Genomic DNA, 20,615 nt, shown 5'->3' on the forward strand with positions numbered 1-20,615 from the left:
TGTAGTGTTAATATCACATGCACAGCCAGCATAGTTTGGCAGTTGAGAGACAAGTTTCAAACCAACCCCTTCCTTAATAAAGGAAGGATTGGGCTTTGGTCGCCCCCCCAGGCTTTCTTATTTCAAAAAACGAAGGTTATGTATTTAACTACGGTGACCGGTCCACGATTTGACGATGGCTCTCTCTATCTCCTTCCCTCCCTCCCATTTCAACTCTCTGTTTCTGACTCACACACACAGTCGCAGCAAAAATTCTCATGTTTGAAGCATGTGTTTGAAGCACAGTATTCTAGAATTGTCTTTCAGAAGTTGTACAAAATGTTTGTCCAAGTTGTAAGTTTCTGGTGACAATAGTTAACACATCCTTGAAGCAATTCATATGAACTAGTTTCAGATGAAGTAGAGAAAGGTTTTGTTTGTAATACTGTAACTTAATGTGATGTCTCGGACAAAAACATCAGCTTTATGTTTCTTACCGAAACATGGCTTAAAGACGGGGCTGCTACTTTTATTGAGGCTTGCCCTTCCGATTACAAATTCCTTCACGCCCCGAGACCAAATAAACGAGGCGGAGGCGTAGCCATACTTTTCTCCAACAAATGTAATTGTACTAAGACGAATCTGGGCTCTTTCTCTTCATTTGAATACATGGCGATGAGGGTCCAAGCAAACCTCAAACTGATTATTATTGTTCTGTACCGCCCACCGAAATTCTCTTCGTCATTTCTGTCTGATTTCTCCACCTTCATGTCGGACGTACTTACTAACTATGATAAAGCAATAATTGCTGGCGACTTTAATATCCACGTAAATAAATCAGATGACGCAATAGCCAAGTCTTTCTTAGACACATTAAATGGATTCGGTCTCGTCCAGAATGTTACAGAACAGCCTACCCATCGGAAAGGCAACATTATTATTATATAACTGCTAGACCTGTACTTTGGATAAAAGCATCAACTAAGTTTAATGTAATGCAATGTTAAAATCTGCTTGACCTGTACCTGACCAGAGCTCCCTCCAGGTGTAGTGCAGCCGGATTCGACACTTCTTCTGGTAGCAAATAAGCTTGTGGATGATCTGAACACAATGCCTGAATGATGAAACAGACATAAAAAGATTTCATCCTTAAAATAATCATGAAACACCAAAAAATGTAGAATACAACCATTTTATATTCAAGAGGAACCATTACATCCATAGTAATCAAAGCAGTCTAATCACACCATTGTTCGAAAAAACCCAAATATATGATAGTTATTATATTACAGTCATTTAATAGTTGTAATTTATTGTGCAGGTTATTTGCAATTATTTGCAAGGTTTCAATATTCAATAATTAAAGATGACAAAGAGAGAACATAACTATTGAAAGGTGAGATAATATGCTGCATGATCTTACATGTAAAGATCCATCGGGAAATCCTTCATCATGTGTGTCACAATGAATTCAACCATTAGATCTGAAAAAAGGGAGCAGGTCAGCCATTGGTAATGTTGCCAAAAAAACCCATAAAATCCTCAAACGCCACTATTGGCTCTCTGAAAAATCTGTAATGTAGCCAGATTGCGCCATGATGGCGTGATGGGATAAAACGCAACACATATATGGACTACCTCAAAAGTAGTTGAAAAGTAGTTGGGTATTTGCTGGGGGAAAAAATCTTCCCATGGAGGAAGAATGAAGTTATTAGGACTACTACAACTACTGCTGCTTGCTTACCGAGAACTGCACACACAAGAGGTCTTGATGGGCTGCTCTTGTCTGCCATCTTCTTTCTGTGTCTCATGGGCTTAAAAGACAGAAGCAATAAATAGTTTTGTTGCAAAAAGACGTAGGCATCATTTTTTTGACTTTATGCTATTATTGGAAATGACTGTTCAGATGTCCTATCATCACATTTTTAAACCCATACAAAGTGTCCAATACAAAAACGGATATAAGTTATTTTGTAACAAAGCTCTTCAAATGTGTAACATTAAATGAACATAATTATAATACATAACAACTAATATTTGGCAGGTTTTGTACCATTCTGTGTAGATTAACTCTGAAATTCATGTTGTCATCATGCAGGAAGGCATCAGCGTACTGATCCTGTGAGAAAAGAGAAAACACATTCAACGGGTTATTTGAAGGTGCACAATATACAGTGTGCCTCAAGAGTACACGCAAATCTTGAGCAGTTTGCAGTTAAAGAACATGGATTCAGGACATATTTTGACAGACCGAGATTAGATAAAACCAGAACTGTGATAGCATAACTGCTCTCTCATTCATATCAGAAAAAAACATTGCACACTTGTTCATGGGTCATCCCATGGGAGTTGAACAATCTCCACCATTAGTAGTAAAAACAAGGGCAGAACAAAATCAACACACCTCCACCTACGAAACAGCCTGTAACTTGGAAAGGATATCACTTCACTTAAAAGGGGAGTTCAATCCTTTCTCTTGGATATCTAAAGAATACCCAGAAAGCCGCGTGTGCATGGAGATTTGTTCAATTGGCTTGGAATGACCTGTGTGTGTGTGTGTGTGTGTGTGTGTGTGTGTGTGTGTGTGTGTGTGTGTGTGTGTGTGTGTGTGTGTGTGTGTGTGTGTGTGTGTGTGTGTGTGTGTGTGTATGTGTGTGTGTGTGTGTGTGTGTGTGTGTGTGTGTGTGTGTGTGTGTGTGTGTGTGTGTGTGTGTGTGTGTGTGTGTGTGTGTGTTGACCCATATGGCACATAATAGGTACATGAACGGACATTTTAAATGAGAACTGACCTTTGGCTAGAATGATAATTGACCAATCACATCACAAAAAGAGGTCAGATAGTTTTTGACTGATAGCGCTGCATTGACTTCTGTCGCAAACCTCTCGTGTTTTCAGCAAGATATTTCTGTTGTATTTTTTTAAATTAAAATGTGGTTGGAAATTGTGTCCGACATATTTGCAAGACGATGCAAGTTTCCCAGCAAGGTAATAGGAGGCGATTGCTTTTTCCCCTTCCTTAAAACCAGTCAAATTCTCAAGGTGAGCATAGAACGTTTATCTGTCCAACCAAACAACTGTAACCCAAGGGTCATTTGAACCTGGCAGAACATGGCAGTAACTTTGTACACTGACCCGAGGTTTGGTAGCCTGGAAAACCAGCGCCAACTGCTGAACGGCAAAATGTTTTGCCTGCATGTGGTCACATGTATACAAAAGAATTAAAATGGCCATAATGCAGTGAATTTCCTGTGGTGTGACTTCATTTTCCTGCGGTGTGACATGCCTATGCAATGTGTTGATGCAGGACACATTTTCCCAAAAGTGGCAAAAATTAAGCGAAATTCCACGGACCACTAAGTGCTTTATTTTTTTCTATTTTTTTCCAATTCTATCCATCATTTTTTTCAGGAATTGGAATAACTTTTTTTTTTAATCGTGTTACGCCCTTAAACGTCAACCACCCATGTTTAAAAAGGAACTTACCTCAGCAATGCAGGTCAGGATGATGAGACACAGCCGAGCACTGTTAAGTCTGTGTTCGTCTGTCAAGTAGAGGGGCAATGCTCAAGTTATTTAAAAAGTATGCAAATCACAATGGAATTCTCTATTTGAACCTGTTTGAGAACATCAATTCTAGGGTGGAACCCAAAACCATTAACATTCAAATATGTTTACGAACAAAACAAAAAAAATGCAAGCTCTGCTTGTACAGTAAAGGTAAATGTGCAACAAAATATATTGAAAGCAATTCACAATTAAATGGCACCTTTTGTGTCCTGCATGACAATTGATGAGTACTTCAGGAACGTGATGAGAAGGTTACTTGTTTGCAAGTTCGGGTCAAGGGGAAGCTCTGCTGAGTTCATCACTATGAAGATAAAACAGATTTTATGAGATTTATTAGTAAAAAAATAAATAAATAACTTAAGTCCAAGTCAGGTAAAACTCTCCTTTATTCCAGATTTTGCAGCATGTTGATCAATCATCAAACAGCATTATCCTCTTACAAATCCAAGATGGTTGCCAAATGTGTCCCTATATCCTACATAAGTGTCAGATCTCCTGATCTAGAAGGACTCCAGCCATAAATAGTATATTTTAAGTACAAAATTAAGTTTATAAAAAGCGCAAGTATTCCTGAAAAGGGTAATGTTTGTGAATGGGCAGCATGAGTTCTGGAAACAACAACTTAAAAATATTGCACAGCGCATGTTAAAGTATAAAATAAAGTTTATAAAAAGTGTACTTCAAAGTTAGCCTGATAAACCGATACTTCTTTTTGCTGAGGGTAGATTTACACAACACCTGCGTGTCATTCTGGTTGGAGGCCATTACATGAGTGAGGATGGTATTTCAGCACACTACGTTAAAGCCACACAAGTGACAGTGAGAATGTAAACTTACAGTCCAACAATGGTGGCGTTGTACTCAGCGGAGTTGTGGGAGTGGTCGGGGCAGGCTCTACGGATGTTGCAGCCATGTCAATCTCTGGGTGAGACTGTTAAGATTAGACCATTAGTTAACGTTTTCCATTTGCATACGGGTAACAAAATAACAAACCACAGTGACAAACGCATTCGTCTTCCTTACTAAACACCAAAGCTAACCATCACAATAGCAAATAGCAAACTTACTTGAGCCAAAACTGTGATGAAGTTTCTGTTCAGATGTACCGCCTCATACAGGGCCAAGAGTATGGCTTCATTTGTCCTGCAAATTAGAAATTACAGTTTTTTAAATTAACACTTGCACGTTCAACACAAGTCATGTTCAGTGGTGTAGTCTACTTTTTTATGGTGGGTATACTGTATATTTGAGCATTTTCTGAAGTGGGTATACTGTATATACTTGTGCTATTCAAAACAATGGATCAATCAATTTTAAGTGGGTATACTGAAATCCCAGAAATTTAGAAGTGGGTATACTCCGTATACCCGCGTTCTACGTAGACTACACCACTGGTCATGTTTATCTCTGGAAAAAAGTTTTTGCGTTATCACAACATATCTGTGGCAGCAGAGGATGCAACAGCCAGAACCAAAACCATAACATCCCTGATGCACTAGGCCTCTATGGATAGGGATAAACTGTACATGTAATTTTCTAGAAACACTCACTTTTATGTCAAATGATGGTTAAACTGTGGATTTTAGACACTGCTATTGGCAAGTACATGATGTAGGAACATTTACCAACCTATTAATCAATTTTTCCGATAATATGAACAATATCCTCAATTTCCCCTGCAATAATCCCCTGCACCCCTCACGAACGTGACGTCATCACAGCCAGGCTTCGAGTGAACACCACAGCCAAATTCTATCTCTACAAATTCAGCTTTGAAAGGAGTTGCATGTGAACCAGAGACCTCTACAACTTTCGAGACATCAAAAGAAAGGAGTACATACTAGGGCTGCAACTTTAGCGTATTAATTAGATTAATTAATTACACCGCAAAATAATGTGTTATACAAAATAATCGTGATTAATTATGAGTAGGCATATGTTCATAAACTGCCACACCAAAAGCTGTCATTGGACTTAATATGTTGCAGATTTCGTCGAAAACATTTCGGAAGCTCCATGTGTCCTTGTGAGACACAAATGTTGTGGCGGAAATAGACACACCATCTTCATATTCACAACGCACACTAATCAGCTGTCCACAACCATGAAATTCCTTCCCGTTTCCTTGTGATTCGGTCACCCGCGCCTCCTCTCGCACAAGCAGTGCTCACCGCAACAGGCGATGCCCAGTTATGTAGGCTTACCAATTTAAATAAAATGTAATTAATATAGACCTTCCAGAAACGACAAATTAGCAGAATTAAGTCAATTAAGACAATAGCAGGTAACTTGCACAAGCACATCTCTACAACTGCAGTCAGTCATCTTGTTATAAACGTCTGCATTTCAGGATGGCAACATGAGGCATATCATCATGTTCGTCTTCATATCGACAAGCCTTTAAGGGGAAATATTGGCGACATGGCATTTTCTCTCCTTTCTGCGGTGGGCTTCTCCAATGGCTTGCCTCTTTGATTATCTTTCAATAGCCAGTTCTAGAGTGCAACGCACAACACGCATTGGGGCGAAACAAGGATCATGTCTTTTAAAAAAAAAAATCTTGCTCTGCGCGCTATCAAAACTTGCGTCGCCCCTTCACTGTCAAATATTACGCAGGCTTTGCATATGCATAACATAAACAATCTAAAATCTATCACGACTTTGCCATCATCAACACGTCTCCCACGTTTGGTGTTCATTTTAGGACATCCTCAGAAAATCCTTTGTCATCCAGAGAAAATATTTTGCTCTCACTCTGTTTATATGCTTGCGGTATAGGCGCATTACTGTTTGAATTTTGAGGAAAAACTTTTTATTTCAGGTCAAGTGGACGCCACACGCCCCTTTATGCAGACTGGAACCTGATCACGTTTGGCATCCATAGCAATGCATTAAGTTGGTGTATCTCTATATAATCTAACAATCTCTGCGGTGGCTGTGTTTCTACCTGCAACGAGCTTGCTTTTATTTCACTTAGTCTATTAACTTAGCTTAGTCTGGAGATACATTGATGACTCAAAAGGGTTACAATACCCCAAGTTGCACACAAAATAAAACTGAAAGTCAAATGAGGCCAAATATGTGACTTACTGGACTGATAGCTTCTCGTCTGCATCTGCTATAAACATGCTGCCCACCTGCACAGAAGACATTTTCATGAGTTTCTTTGGGGCTAAATTTTAACATGCTGGTTTTATTTTAAAGTAGTGCACATACCATACTAGAAAGCGCAGACAAGAAACCTCCTTGATGTTCCTCCTCTTTGTCTTTGTACTGCCTAAAGAAAACAATACACAATATTACTTAAGCAGGTTAAGATTTTTAAAGATTTTCACAACTTTAGTAGTACACATTTGAACTGTTATCCATTGTATTTGATTTGTTTCGGTACCACAAAACATAATATTATATGAAAAACTGGCAGTTATTCTCTCCCCTTAAAGCAGTGCATGACATCACATTGGGGACAGGAGACCCAGGATTCTATAGGCTCTCCAATGTGACACTTAATCTGTTTTAAAAAATCAATGTTAAAATATGGACTTCAACACCATTTCAGAGAACTTTTCAAATGGTATACATTATCTTGAGTGCTTTAAGTACCTATTAAGTGCTATTAATAATCAGTGATGGTTAACCTGCACCACCACCTGTAAGCAGCAAATACAGAGTATCACAGCAGTGGGTAACACTCCTAACATTTCAGTATCTTTTAATGGGACAACACAAATGTAACTAAACATATATAACAAAAGAAATGTACAGCTCTTACAAAAATATAGCCACTGATGTATAATCTCTAAACCCCTGGCAACAAATGTGAGTACACCCCTAAATGAAAATGCCCAAAATTTTGTGTGACCCCTATTATTTTCCAGCACTGCCTTGACTCTGACGGACATGGGGTGCATTCCAATATGCTGACTTTCGTCCTCCACTTGTGCTTGTGGCCTCGCATTTTGCTGACGCCCCGCCTCCGTGGAGAAAACAATTACGTTTCCTCGCTGTCAGCCTAGCCACAACAACCTTTGGGGGACTGTTCTTCATTCACCATCCCGATTACAAATGAGGAAATGACATTAGAATTGTGCTTCTGCAAGACATTGAATTAATTTTGTCGTCAGTGACATCATCATGAGGTCACAAGCAGGCAAGTGAGCAAGGAGGACGTAAGTCTGCATACTGGAATCCACCCATGGAGTTCACAGAGAGATGCAGATTCACCACTGAAATTCACGTCACTCCTTCAGGACATCATGAAGCTGTGTAGGCCAAGAGCAATGTAAATATCAGGCCAAGAGCAATGTAAATATCGTTTCTGATCTCTGAAAAAATCGGAACTCCTCCCACTTTGTCGGAAACCAGTCAACCAGTAGCAAACCTGGTGAGGTGGGTCAACCATGCTGTTTGGAAAGCATTAATTGTTATGCTCTTGGTGAGACAAAATCTCAAAGAGATTTGAAAGTTGATGATATGTGGCGCAAATGAGGCAGAGAGCCAAACAAATTGCCCGACTAAATGGTCAGAGATGGCACACATATAGGTTTTCGGGTGGTTGATGTGACGCCTTGTTTTGTCGTATATAATAATAAAAGTACACTGTTATAGAGGCTGTACACAGAGACCACTTAAGAAATAAAATTTTGACCCAAGATATGCTTCAAAGGAATGTGAGGGGTGTGCTCACTTTTGTGACATACCGTGTAAGGCACCGTATAACACAGGGGTTCCCCGCAAAGAGAAGGAACTATATTCAATAAACGGGAAATCCAAGAGCTAACACAATTTGGTTAGTAACTCAATTGACTTGAATGGTTAACACATAATCTATATTTAACTTTGTAATGTAAATGTTCCTATGAATTAAAATAAAAATTTAGCAACAACAAAAAAATGGCATTTGGAATATGGGGGGTGGCCAAAATATCCTTAGGTCCATCATGGGATCGCAGCAGAAAAACTGGTATAAGGCCAGGGATAAAATATGTCCTACATCCTATTACCTGTTGTACTCTGCCAATGCTTGATGGACCACCATGCCCATTCCCTTGAGAACAATGAAAAAGTTGTGTAAGAACACAAAGAACAAATAACAGCACATCCACTTTAACAGTTAGCAGCCATCAGTAAAAAATAGCGGTAACACTTTATTTTAGGGATACATCTATTAGCGCTAATACATACAATGTCCCTGTATAAGTAACTTGTAAGGCATGTACTAAGCAAAATCAAACATTTGTTAGGCATGTATTCGCAAATGTCTTGTTCATGTACAATAAGGGATTTACAGTATTACCAATTTAACCTTAGTAAGGACCTAGTAGGCCTTAGCGTTTGCTTAGTACATGCCTGACAAGTTACTTATGCAGACATTAACATTGTATGTATTAGATGTGTCCCTAAAATAAAGTGTTACCAAAATAGCATGCTAGTATATGTACTTTCCTTACTATAATATTATTCCTACTAATAGTATCTAGCACCTCTGGATTACTACATCCCAACTCAGTTCCAGTTGGACCCATCAAATGGCTCTCACTCAATCCCTGAAGATTTGACTGAGAAGAAATCTATGTGATTAGTGATACACCCAATGGATCATATCAACATTTTCAAATGTCTACGCTGCATTTTTGTACATAAAATCTGTAAAAATCTGCCTTTTTGTGATTTGAAATTTGGAATGTGATCTTTTGGGCATATTAGCAATCACATAGGTTTGTTTCAGACGAGAGGGGAACTTTTTCTAAATTTGATAATTCCAGCTGGATAGTCCCAGCTGATTTGGCTCAAAATGACTCAAAATTGACTTAATATTAAAACAAAACAAACGTGTAAAATGTGACTAGATATGTGAGCATTTAAAATGAAGGAATATAAAAATGTTACTTACTTCTAATGTTGGCTCATCATCCACAATAGATAACTTCACAATGTAGGGATTCACAGACTGCAAATACAAACAAACAAAAAACATGCTGACAATAAAATTACATCAAATTCATTTGTAAACTAATTTTCACAGATAAAGGGTCATATACGAATTTGAATATGCTATTGTACAACGTGTATATTTCTATTCAGTTTCAATACAGACATGCAAACAATTAAACATTAATCTCAAAATACAAAAAAATCAGGCATTCAAACACTGCATTTGTATAAAGCAGAAGAGAAAACCAAGTCATCATAAAAATACAAAACTGAAGAAAATCCAAGGCACTCTCCTTTTGAAAAAGTTAAAGCCTTTAGTGTGACGGCTTTGTCATATGAGACATTTTTAATGGTCTAATATGGGTGCCAAGTTGTACAGATGGACCAAGTCACTAATTTGCGAGTCACAAGTAAGTATCAATTCCTGACTACACTTGCAAGAAAGTAGTAGTAGTAGTAGTTTATTAAGTGAGTAAATAATTGCTAGAGTTTAATGGCAAACCACAAGGGTAGTTATCCATTTTCTCTGGGTTTTGAGTAAGAGCATTACTAAATTGTTGACAATGTCTTGGAACTACTTCTGGATTACATTGCAACTGAAGCTCAAGGTGGGCTTCTCCATAAGTAATTTAAGGTATCCTTACTGTTGATTAATTGCCCCATCGGTTTCATTTTACAGATTTCCCCGTCAGTTTTGTTGTGTTATATTCATTACTATTTCATTATTATTCTTTTTGTTTTAGAAGTGTTTTGAAACCATGATATGTGGTGATATTACACTATTAACAAGAAATAACAAAAAAAAAAAATAAGAATGGTAGGCAACTGTATGCATGTACTTCACTTACCTCATACTTCCTATAGTTGACCAACAGGGCCAGCAGGACGACAGCATCGTAGCCATGTTGTGATCGACTTGACACATCAGACAGAATCTGGCAAGAAAGACGATGCTCATATTTATGACGGTGCAGTGATACAATTTGGCTCTGAAGAAGACGCACTGCATTTAAAAACTTGCCATTATGGGCTGTATTCTACCACCCGTGTAAGTGAAAAAATGGAGCAGAAGTGAAAAAAAAGCGCAACAGCGACTCCGCACTGACTAAATTGTGTGATTTGCGAGGGATTTCACCAGCTGCATGCTCCAGGTGGAGCATGTAAATGAATCTTAAGCGCATTCTCCTGTCCACTTATGCGCCTTCTTCTTTACGCACATCAAAGGGCTGTAGTAAGGTCAAGCGCCACTATGAGGCCACATGTAACATTGCATTTGATGTCTTCTTGGGTCGCATTTTGCTGCCCAGGGCATGTCCCTATATAAGACAACTTGCATATCATTTTTCTGCAACCAAAACATCAACCTCGTTGCACCTTGCACAAGAGGACAAGGCACGTCACACCATAATACTGTTCCAGTCGTCTGCAGCCAGGCAACACAGGCCTATTCAAAAACAACCTTCACCATTTTAATTATGGTGTAGCCACGTGAAAGTGAGGCTTTTTATTGCAACTCCTCAAAATGTGTGATTTATTATAGTGCATATGTCCATGTACGCTTTCAGTTTTCAATGGGATGATCCCCGGAATACAACGCCTAATCGGGCTATTGGAGGTACAGGTTAGTCCTATCTGTTTTTGTAAAAGACGCACAAATATTTAGTGAAGCTCACAACAGAACGTACACAGGCACATGTTAGAGCATATATGTGGCATTTCGCCTCGGATCGAGGCACATCACGACTTCATCTTTTTATCTAACCTCCCGTACTTGCCTTGTGGTTGTGAAAAGCAGAGGAGGTTAGGATTTAAGATGGGACCCCACAAGAAGTTTTCGCACGTGGTTTGAAATTCAAAGTTAAAGTTTGGTGTGGGTTTTCCATGGACTGCCAAGGCTTTCGCATCGTTGATCAGAAAATCCATTTTCCATGCTTTCTAGGTAACCACAACTGATGAACTTGGCAAAGATTCAGCCCCCACCTCATGCTCGTGTTTTTCGCACGAGGGGTGTGGTGAAGTTTCAGAGGGGAAAATGCGCGCAAGATAAAAGCATGTAAAAAGTGTACGTGTAAAACAGACTCAAGTAACAACGGGGAAATTCCACCCTATATTCGCAAAACAATAAAAAACAAAAAAGTATTAATCAGAGTGATCTCTGGCCAAGTTTTTTTTAAAGAGGACCTGCCTGATGACATTATATAGGCTGCTAAGTACTTTCGAACTCGGGGGGGGGTCAACAAAAGTACAAGACGTCCTACCTGTAAAATGGCTTCAAATATGCTGTTTATCATCACATATTCAAGAATGGTGTTTTGACTGATGTTATCGGTTACCTGAAGAAGAAAAAAAGAAGTCAAGCAGCAGGACCTATAGCCACATTTTTGCACATTGCAGCAAACACATAGCAACCACTTGAGCACAGCAATCAGCCTCACATCAGTTCACATACAGTCTGAGTCCACACACGCCCTTTTATGTTGTTCAACAGATGTTGTATTAAACATAGTTTATCCATACTGTGGAGACATCTTTTTGAGTTAACGCATTGCATGTGCACACAAAATGTCAAGGTAATACAACATTTTCACTTCACACCGCATAATGCTCTCAAAGTTAGAATGTCTTTGTCCTATGCATGTGACGTTTCTGGTGCAGACAAAGCCAAAAGTGTACTCACGGTCACTAGACACAGCAGTAACTTCAGGCACAAGCTCTTCAGACTTGCAGAACTGTCGCCACAAAGTAGACTGTCTAAACTCTCCATCAGATCCTGAAAAACAATACAAGAGCCATGAAATGCTGAAATGGTCATAATATTAGATTCTCAAAATCAGTTTGCTGATTCTGATTCCACCCGTTTTTAAACCTTATCTAAACCATACATTCATTACAAACACTAATACAACAAATCTATAATAATAGATACAATACAATAATAGATACAATACAATGCAATACTATCCCCTTCTTCCCCAGTCCTCATTTCTGTCCTTGAGGATGCAGAGGTATGCAGGCTTTTTTAAAAGCAGATAGCAGCAGGTCCTGGCGACCATTCCATCATTGGCGCGGAATCAAAAGCCGAGTTTCAAATAACGGCAGCTTAAACTTGAGGCTGACGCTGTTCCACCACTGGAGATCAGCTGCGCCTTGGCGAGGTTCACTTCAGCCGTACTCATCAAAGCTGGCGCTGCGCTGGAGCACGTTGTACAGGGGAAGTCCCCATCAACGATTGCCGAAAATGCGATCATGTTGTAGACCCGTGCATGCCTTGTCAAATGAAGCGATGCGAAGCGAGCATCTGTAGGTGAGCGGTAACACAACGGGACCCTGATTGAGAGGCCCGTGTTCAATCCCCACCATGCGCAATGTCATTTCATAATCCCCACCATGCGTAATGACATTTCATGATGCAGTAATCAAGACAAGTTTCTAGTATGGCAACATATTAGACAATAAAGCTTTGTGAATCTTGAATCTTGAATATTGAAAGAAAGAATGCGTAAAAATAAAATGCTATCTAGTATTGGATTTTCTCTTTCAGAAGAATTTGTTTTAGGATAAAAGAAAGCATAGGGAGCATTTGCTGAATCATTGCAATGAATGCAAACTGCAAGCGTCGGCATCTGCAAGGGTTGTGACGACGATTTTTGATTGCCTATGCTGTAAAATGTAGGCCAAAAGGTCTACATTTAACTGTAGGCCTAGGCCTATTGCTCGATAGAGAATGAAGCCAGCCACAAAGCGACATCAAAGGAGAGAATAGGCAAATGTAGGTTATGAAGTTTTCATTTATAACATGTCGCCATGCAAGACTTGAACCCGGAGCTACCACAAGCGCAGCGCGCCTGCCCACTGTGCCATTCACGTCTTTGTCTCCGTGAAAGGAATTGTTCAATATCATGTTATTCTTATCAAGACAATAAAAGTTTTTTAGATGTGCTAATTATCAGAAATCCCCCAAAATGAAAGACAATGGTAATTATTGTACTGGCAATACTGCCATTTTGCTGGCACTATCGCACTATATAATATTTGAATGAAGAGACGGGTTCGCTTTAATCTCGTAAAATGATGGCGGGAATTAAGCGGAATGGGACGATTGTGACACTGTTTCCTACAGGTTCATTTTTTCTGTAACACTGATTTATTTAGCCTGGTGTTAAACCTGAGAGCTATCAAGGTTTGAGTTGGAGCATAAATTACCTTGGCAACTCAGCTGAGTTTCAGGTTAGCAAGACTGATGGAACGGATCTCTGTCTAAAAACAGCACAGTTTACCGATTTGAACTCGGATTTTGGCTTAACACCGTTGATGGAACGGTCCCTTGGTCAGTTCTCTCGAGCTCAAACATTGGCCATTTCTAAAAGTGGGTCATCAATTATCCTTTACATACATACCTTCATGCGCAGTTCAGCCTTGTCAAAGCCCATCAGCATGTTGATGATGTCAAAGCCAGTGGCCGCCTTGTTCTTCTGGTGGACACCTCTAAACAAAGCACAGAGCGTCTGAAACAGACAAGATTAATTAACTAATAAGGGTAACCACGCCAATTGAACAAATCTCCGCGCACTTGCGTCTCGAAAAATAATCTGAAAAATATTAAAAGGTGTTCCTTAGACATCCATGAGAAAGGATTGGAATGTTCTTGTAAGTGAAGAGGTATGCTTTTGAAGTTAAAGACCATTTTATAGGGGGAGGGGGTGTTGATTTCATTCAGCCATTGTTTTACTGCAATGTTCTCAAGGTCATAGCATAGATGTCTCTCTCACTCACTCACTAAAACAGACTTCATGAGGAGGGTATCAGGGACCACTGTCTGGAGATCAGTTTACGGCCCTTGAGGCCATCTTATCCACCCCCCAAATGAATGAATGAACGAATGAATGAGCAAACATGCCTAAACACGGTCATAAAAGATGCACAAGTCTCACCTGTAAAGCATTCACCACTTTGATTTGATGCTCCTCCCCCAGGGCCTGTATGCAGTGGTGAAAGAGCCCATTGATGTTTCCTTTAATTTTCAGCACCTCATCACCATCGAGTGACTCCAGCTTTGCCTCCAGGTACTCCAAGTTCACCTGGAAAAAAAAAAAACATTGAATACGTCCAAATATCTGTCTAGTCATTTCAGCATGGAGACTCTGTGACCACATTCTGGGCTGCTGACAGCTTTGGCTGGACCGTAAATTTTCATGAAATTTAGTGTGCCATTTTAGTGTTGTTTAATTTTAGTAGTTACTCTTGTAGTATAATTTTCAGACTGCATATACAGGTCCTTCTCCAATAATTAGCATATTGTGTTAAAGTTCATTTTTTACCCATAATGTAATGATAAAAAATAACCTTTCATATGTTTTACATTCATTGCACACCAACTGAAATATTTCAGGTCTTGTTTTGTTTTAATATTGATGATTTTGGCATACAGCTCATGAAAACCCAATATTCATATCTCAAAAAAATTGCATATCATGAAAAGGTTGTCTAAACAAACTATTAACCTAATCATCTGAATTAACCAATTAACTCTTAACACTGGTAAAAGCTTCCTGAGGATTTAAAAAGTCTCAGCCTTGTTCATTACTCAAAACCGCAGTCATGGGTTAGACTGCTGACCTGACTGTGTTTAACATTGAAGTCAATGGCAGTGGCATTGTATGAGGGTTATGAAAGCGCAGACATCATTGATGCTTAGCTGTCAGCTGTTTTTTGTTCTTTGATCTGGTGACCCACACTTCCCTCTTCATTATACTGCATAGATTTCCATACCAAGTTTTTCTATTTTTGTGAAAAATCTAATTCTAATTTGCCAGAAATGAAACCCCATTGAAAGTCAATGGAATGTTCTGTCTGGCAAATTAGAATTAGATTTTTCACAAAAATAGAAAAACTTGGTATGGAAATCTATGGAGTATAATGAAGAGGGAAGTGTGGGTCACCAGATCAAAGAACAAAAAACAGCTGACAGCTAAGCATCAATGATGTCTGGGCTTTCATAACCCTCATGCAATGCACCCTCGGATAATCACCTATTCTCTGCCCACACAAGATCACATTCATACCTTCATTAAAAAGAGTTCGTCCCAAAACCGAGGATTGGCGATGGCAGGATCTGTCCCCTAAAGTTGAAAAAAGAGAGGATAATACACAAGACACCAAGCATACAGTCACTGAAGAATTGGAACACCATTATATTAGGGATGTCACTTTAACACATTAGTAAGATTAATTCATTACAAAGCAAATCACTGCATTGTAAAATTTAACAGCATTGATTAGGAGTAGGCATGCATTCGTACACTGCCACACCAAAAGTAAAGTAAATACACTCACTAAAGAACACTATTCATGCAAGGGCTGCCACTTTAACGTGTTAATTAGAATTACACTGCAAATACCTCATTGTAAACAGGATTAATTATGAGTAGACATGTGTTCATAAATTGCCACATAAACTGCCAATAATAAGGTCTAAAGAGTCAAAAGTGCCCGTTTTCACTTTAAAGGTGCACTGTGTAAGATGTGGCCAGAGTAGGTATTGCAACTACCTGCTCATGGAAACAGTGCTTTTTATTGACAAATAGGATCTTTTCATGGATATGTACTAAGTAATTAACCTACATTTACCAGTATGACGAAAGTACTGTATAGCAATTTTCACAGCAAAAAAATGGCCATTTTTTGATATTCAAACCGACGGACCGGAATGGACTGGACAGGACATGGAGTGGACATGGAGACTGGACTGGAAATGGCCTGTTGTGTGTCATTCAGTCCCACCCCATCTCTATCCCACTTACTTCAACTCACTTCAATTTAGTCTTTTACTGTCTCTGTCTACAAAGAAGCCCAACCCACCACATAAAATGTCTTTAAAGATGTGATTGTGGCCACAGTAGGTATTGCAACTATGCATCTCATTGAAAATTTGATATTTTCATGAATATTTACTTTGTAATAAACTAATGTTACTAGTATAACCAAAGTACAGTAAGTTTTGCAGCTAAAAATGTCAATTTCTGGAATTTCAAAATGGCGGACAGGAGAAGATCTTTTCAAGTATGAAAAGTGCAATTTTCCCAGTCATAATGCAGCATAGTTAGAATTTGCTGGTGGAGGTAAGTATTAGTGACAAATGTGACATTTGTGAATGGACAGCATGAATTCTACAAATAAACTTGAATAAACAATGAATCCAACTTTAAAAACAAATGAATAAATAAAGACGACACAGCCAAGACCACTCAACATCTTGATCCTAACCCGAGGTTGCTAATGGGGCAAAAAAGATACTGTGATGTCCAAAAAGAAATAGGAATTAATGTTGTTTTACCGCAAAGATGTCATCATACATCAGGACAACCTTCTCTTTCAAGGGCTTCTTAGAGGACGATGTCCGCCTCAAGAGGCCACCTTTCTTCTCCACCTGAGCCATGCCTGCTCCTGGTGGGGAGAAAAAAACATTAATTTAAAAAATAACAGAAGGCACAGATTAAAAGAGATGGATTTTACAGAGTTTTCATTTCCTTTCATCCATCATTCAATTGGATGCCATTAGTGGAGTATCACTCGAACATGTGAGGTACGTTAACTATTCTTACTGAGGAGCCTGAATGATGCACTCTGAGAAGCATCACACAAGTGTGGCCTGGGATTTACTGTGACGCCTCACACCTGTTTCGAACTTCTCAGCCTGGAAGTTATGGTCAAAATGGTCACATACATTCTGGAACGCATCAGTCCCATCAGTCCCAGAATGGTGAGGCAGGGCAAGACATGCTAATGAAAGCTCTAAACTACTGCTTCTCAAACTGTGGGACCGGGCCTGACGGTATTCCAAGTGGGCCTTGAAATCATTTTCTAAAAATCTTAATGTTTCTGTGTGGTTTGTTTAACTATTTATTTGAGTTTTATGGTTTAATGGGACAGAGGTGGGCACCAAATATTTGTGAACAAAGGTTGGGAACCTCTGCTCTAAACTGGGTCATTCCATGTCAATTCACACGCCCTCCACACGTGACCCTCTCCGATTTGCCTGATATTTCACATACAGGTACCTTTTGATGTCAATTGAAAGAATACCAAGTATTAGCATGGTTTGGTTCAGCCCAGTTCACTGTTTTTGTGGCCACAGTTGGGTCATTTCACCTAGGATACTGCAGGCTTTTTCAAACTGTGGTGAAAAGAGAAATGCGGATATGCATATTTCCTCAGCAGCATTAATAAATGTTTAATAATAATGTGTTGATTAATGGTGTGCTCAAACACACACACACACTTCCCATTATATAGTAAAATATAAATAATAATAACACTTAATTAACACTTGTAAACACACAAGAGTTTGATAAATATGTGTAGTCACCTGAGAAATAGGGTATTTTTTTTATCTCATCCATAAGCCATATATTTTTTGGCATTTTCTTGTGCTCTAAATGTGTTTTTTCCCCAATCACTTCTCCAATATGGGAGGTCTTCAAAACCTGCAACACGCTGGAATTGCCCTTTTTAGTCTGTTTGTCCTGTTTGTATGGACCCGTATCCATACAGATCAAACAGAATGGAATTGGCCTTTTTTAAACCGTTCTTAGTTCCATTCTCCATTAATATTAGCGCAAATTAGATTCATGCAAATTCAGTTCAGGGGTTCTACCTTGCCACTAAAAAGGTACACTAAGTTGTATTGAAATCTGTGTCAGTCGGGCCGCAACGTATCTAATTTCACATGAAATTACCCAGATGTCTCCGAATGGAATTGGCCTTTTGTTTAGACAGTGGGGGCTGTGCACTGCCCCCTGGATCTCTTTCCTCTGTGCCACAACACAGCCTGGGAACCTTAAACAGAGGAAGTATGTCAACAGTAAACAGTGTGTCAGTATGCTCTCAGCTGAGCAGCGATAGTAGGGCACAGGCAGATTTTGACAGATGGATAGTGTCTTCCAAGCCAATTTTTCATTACTGGCCGGTTGTCATTGAGGGAAGTGACGTTTTGTGTTTCTTAGGCACAGGAACTACTATGGTGGAGGTCTTCAGACAGGATGGAACAGCGAACTGGGGGCAATTACTGGTACAAAGTCTTGATATGAGGCCTGTCACCACCAAGTGGTCTGAATGAATGCTACAAGTATGCACTCTCAATGCTCTCTACCCAAATAATTTAAATAAAGTGCGTATTTTCATTGAGGGCAATGAATATCATCAAAGACACAACTCATCCAGCACAGACTGTTCTCCCTTCTACCATCAACACACTGAAGAAAACCACATGAACATTCCAAGGCCACTGGATGACATTCCACGAACATTCTTTCGCCATGCCACTGGCACTTTACTCTTGCACCTTGTATACAGATCTTTTCACTTTACTACTATGACCGCTGATTGTACTTCTGCCGCTATGTGTGCACGCAAGTGTGTGTGTGTGTGTGTGTGTGTGTGTGTGTGTGTGTGTGTGTGTGTGTGTGTGTGTGTGTGTGTGTGTGTGTGCGCGCGCGTGCGTGCGTGCGTGTGCGTGTGCGTGTGCGAGAGAGATTATTGTCAATGTCCTATTTAAATGTTTTTAGTTAAACTGCACATTGGAGACTGGTCAAACGCAATTTCAAACTTCTGTGCTAATCCATTACATAGATTTTTGACAATAAAGTATACTTGACTTGACAACGCATGACGATAAGAAATTAATTGTGTAATTAGGGCTACAAAGTAGGCTATCTCTTTACTGAGCATAGTTATGTTGAATAGTTCCGCTTCAATGCTCGCTGCATCCAAAATATTTGCAATGGTGCATGGAAAAGTTTTGGGATGCAGTAAGTCAAGAATGCCTTAATTTCCCCCAGAGATCAATAAATTACACTCTACTCTCTAGAATCTAAACTGTGAAACTTCATTTCTGTAGCCTACTGCTCCTATGCAGGTCAGTAAGAAAAGGCTGATAGGGATAATGTTTTTTCAGGGTTTTTTTTCCTGAATGATGTTGCCAGTCCCACCTCATTAAAAATGTAGTAAAACGCTGCTTGTTTCGCTCTATCCGTATACGTTTTCGCTGTTTGTTTTGGAACGTCTACGAGTCCCGACGGAAACCTAACCCTAACCTTAACCTTAACCCTAAACCTAACCCTAAATTGCTTGTTTGAAATGTTTGATTATGTGACGGTACCGAAAGGGCGTCAAACTAGTGGGTCCCGAAATTGAGTAGGCTACATACTTTCCGACCCACCCAGACTGACAGCGACTACGACTAGTTCTATGGAAGACCGGAAGTGTCCGACGTTCCCCAATCCAAGTAAATAGTTCCAGGGTTGGGTTGAGACAGGCATTCTTCCTCTTGTGTATGCGCTTAATCTGATCAGAGTTGACGATCACGTAGCGTATTTCCTCCAATATGCCAGAGAATGTTAACCGGCTGTGAATATGCTTCGTCAACCAGCCGTCATGTTACAACACAATGGTTACAGTGATATTGTCCACGAGCTCACTGGACTGACTGACTGACTGACCACCTGCGGCCTCCCATTAGCCAAGTGCCCTACACAAAACTCACATCAGCAACCAGTTATGCATTTCACAAACATAGTGGTAATTCGCACTCTTGTCTGATTCGTTTGACACGAAAAACAAACTTTAAAATACTTCACACTAATCATTGTTTCGTCATAGTTGCAATCGTAACTGTGCTTCAACCCAAAGCTAGCTACAGTCTGGGGGGGAACGCAGGAAATTACTTACCCTAATGAGCAATGTTTTTTGAAAAACCTTTCCCCCAAATTGGGTGGCTCATTTGTCTTCTGCAATAGTTGATTGTTTTTCTTTTTGACAATCCTAGTGAGAAACATGTATTGCTTATTTAGTTGCGTGCAGTAAGCTACACTTACTACGCGTCAGTATGTCCGCTGATTGTGTAGCTTCAAAATAAAAGTCCTGTTTTTTTGTTTGTTTGTTTTTTACCTCCACCAAGAATTATGTTTTCGGTCGCGTTGCTTTGCCTGTTTGTCTGTCTGTCTGTTTGTTTGTCTCTCTATGTGTTTGTCTGTCTGTCTGCAGGATAACTCATAAAGTTATAAACGGATTCTGGTGAAACTTGTTGGAAATGACCAAAGGAACAAATAATTATAGGCTAATGGGCTAGATCAGTGTTT

General features: G+C 39.5%; 1 protein-coding gene across 2 annotated transcripts in view; it reads right to left on the minus strand.

Moving 5' to 3' along the window:
• armh3 (armadillo like helical domain containing 3) overlaps positions 1-20,349 on the minus strand; it is a 32,333-nt gene extending 11,984 nt beyond the window's left edge. Inside the window, exons 1-20 of one of the 2 annotated variants that reach the window (XM_063200633.1) lie at positions 20,206-20,349; positions 16,814-16,923; positions 15,543-15,599; positions 14,412-14,558; positions 13,878-13,985; positions 12,158-12,250; positions 11,739-11,813; positions 10,329-10,415; positions 9,440-9,496; positions 8,550-8,593; positions 6,763-6,823; positions 6,637-6,683; positions 4,614-4,689; positions 4,384-4,477; positions 3,746-3,847; positions 3,463-3,521; positions 2,033-2,098; positions 1,724-1,793; positions 1,403-1,463; positions 1,005-1,093 (exon numbers count right to left, since the gene is read on the minus strand). In XM_063200633.1, coding sequence (XP_063056703.1) covers positions 1,005-1,093; positions 1,403-1,463; positions 1,724-1,793; positions 2,033-2,098; positions 3,463-3,521; positions 3,746-3,847; positions 4,384-4,477; positions 4,614-4,689; positions 6,637-6,683; positions 6,763-6,823; positions 8,550-8,593; positions 9,440-9,496; positions 10,329-10,415; positions 11,739-11,813; positions 12,158-12,250; positions 13,878-13,985; positions 14,412-14,558; positions 15,543-15,599; positions 16,814-16,915 — 1,495 coding nt within the window. In that variant the 5' untranslated portion in view covers positions 16,916-16,923; positions 20,206-20,349. Of the gene's footprint in view, positions 1-1,004; positions 1,094-1,402; positions 1,464-1,723; positions 1,794-2,032; positions 2,099-3,462; positions 3,522-3,745; positions 3,848-4,383; positions 4,478-4,613; positions 4,690-6,636; positions 6,684-6,762; positions 6,824-8,549; positions 8,594-9,439; positions 9,497-10,328; positions 10,416-11,738; positions 11,814-12,157; positions 12,251-13,877; positions 13,986-14,411; positions 14,559-15,542; positions 15,600-16,813; positions 16,924-18,215; positions 18,307-20,205 lie in introns of those variants that run through there. The other variant, XM_063200634.1, reaches the window with a different exon arrangement.
• Between the last annotated feature and the right edge of the window lie 266 nt (positions 20,350-20,615).

Source organism: Engraulis encrasicolus, chromosome 6 (assembly GCF_034702125.1).
Source record: "Engraulis encrasicolus isolate BLACKSEA-1 chromosome 6, IST_EnEncr_1.0, whole genome shotgun sequence".
Classification (NCBI taxonomy): domain Eukaryota; kingdom Metazoa; phylum Chordata; class Actinopteri; order Clupeiformes; family Engraulidae; genus Engraulis; species Engraulis encrasicolus.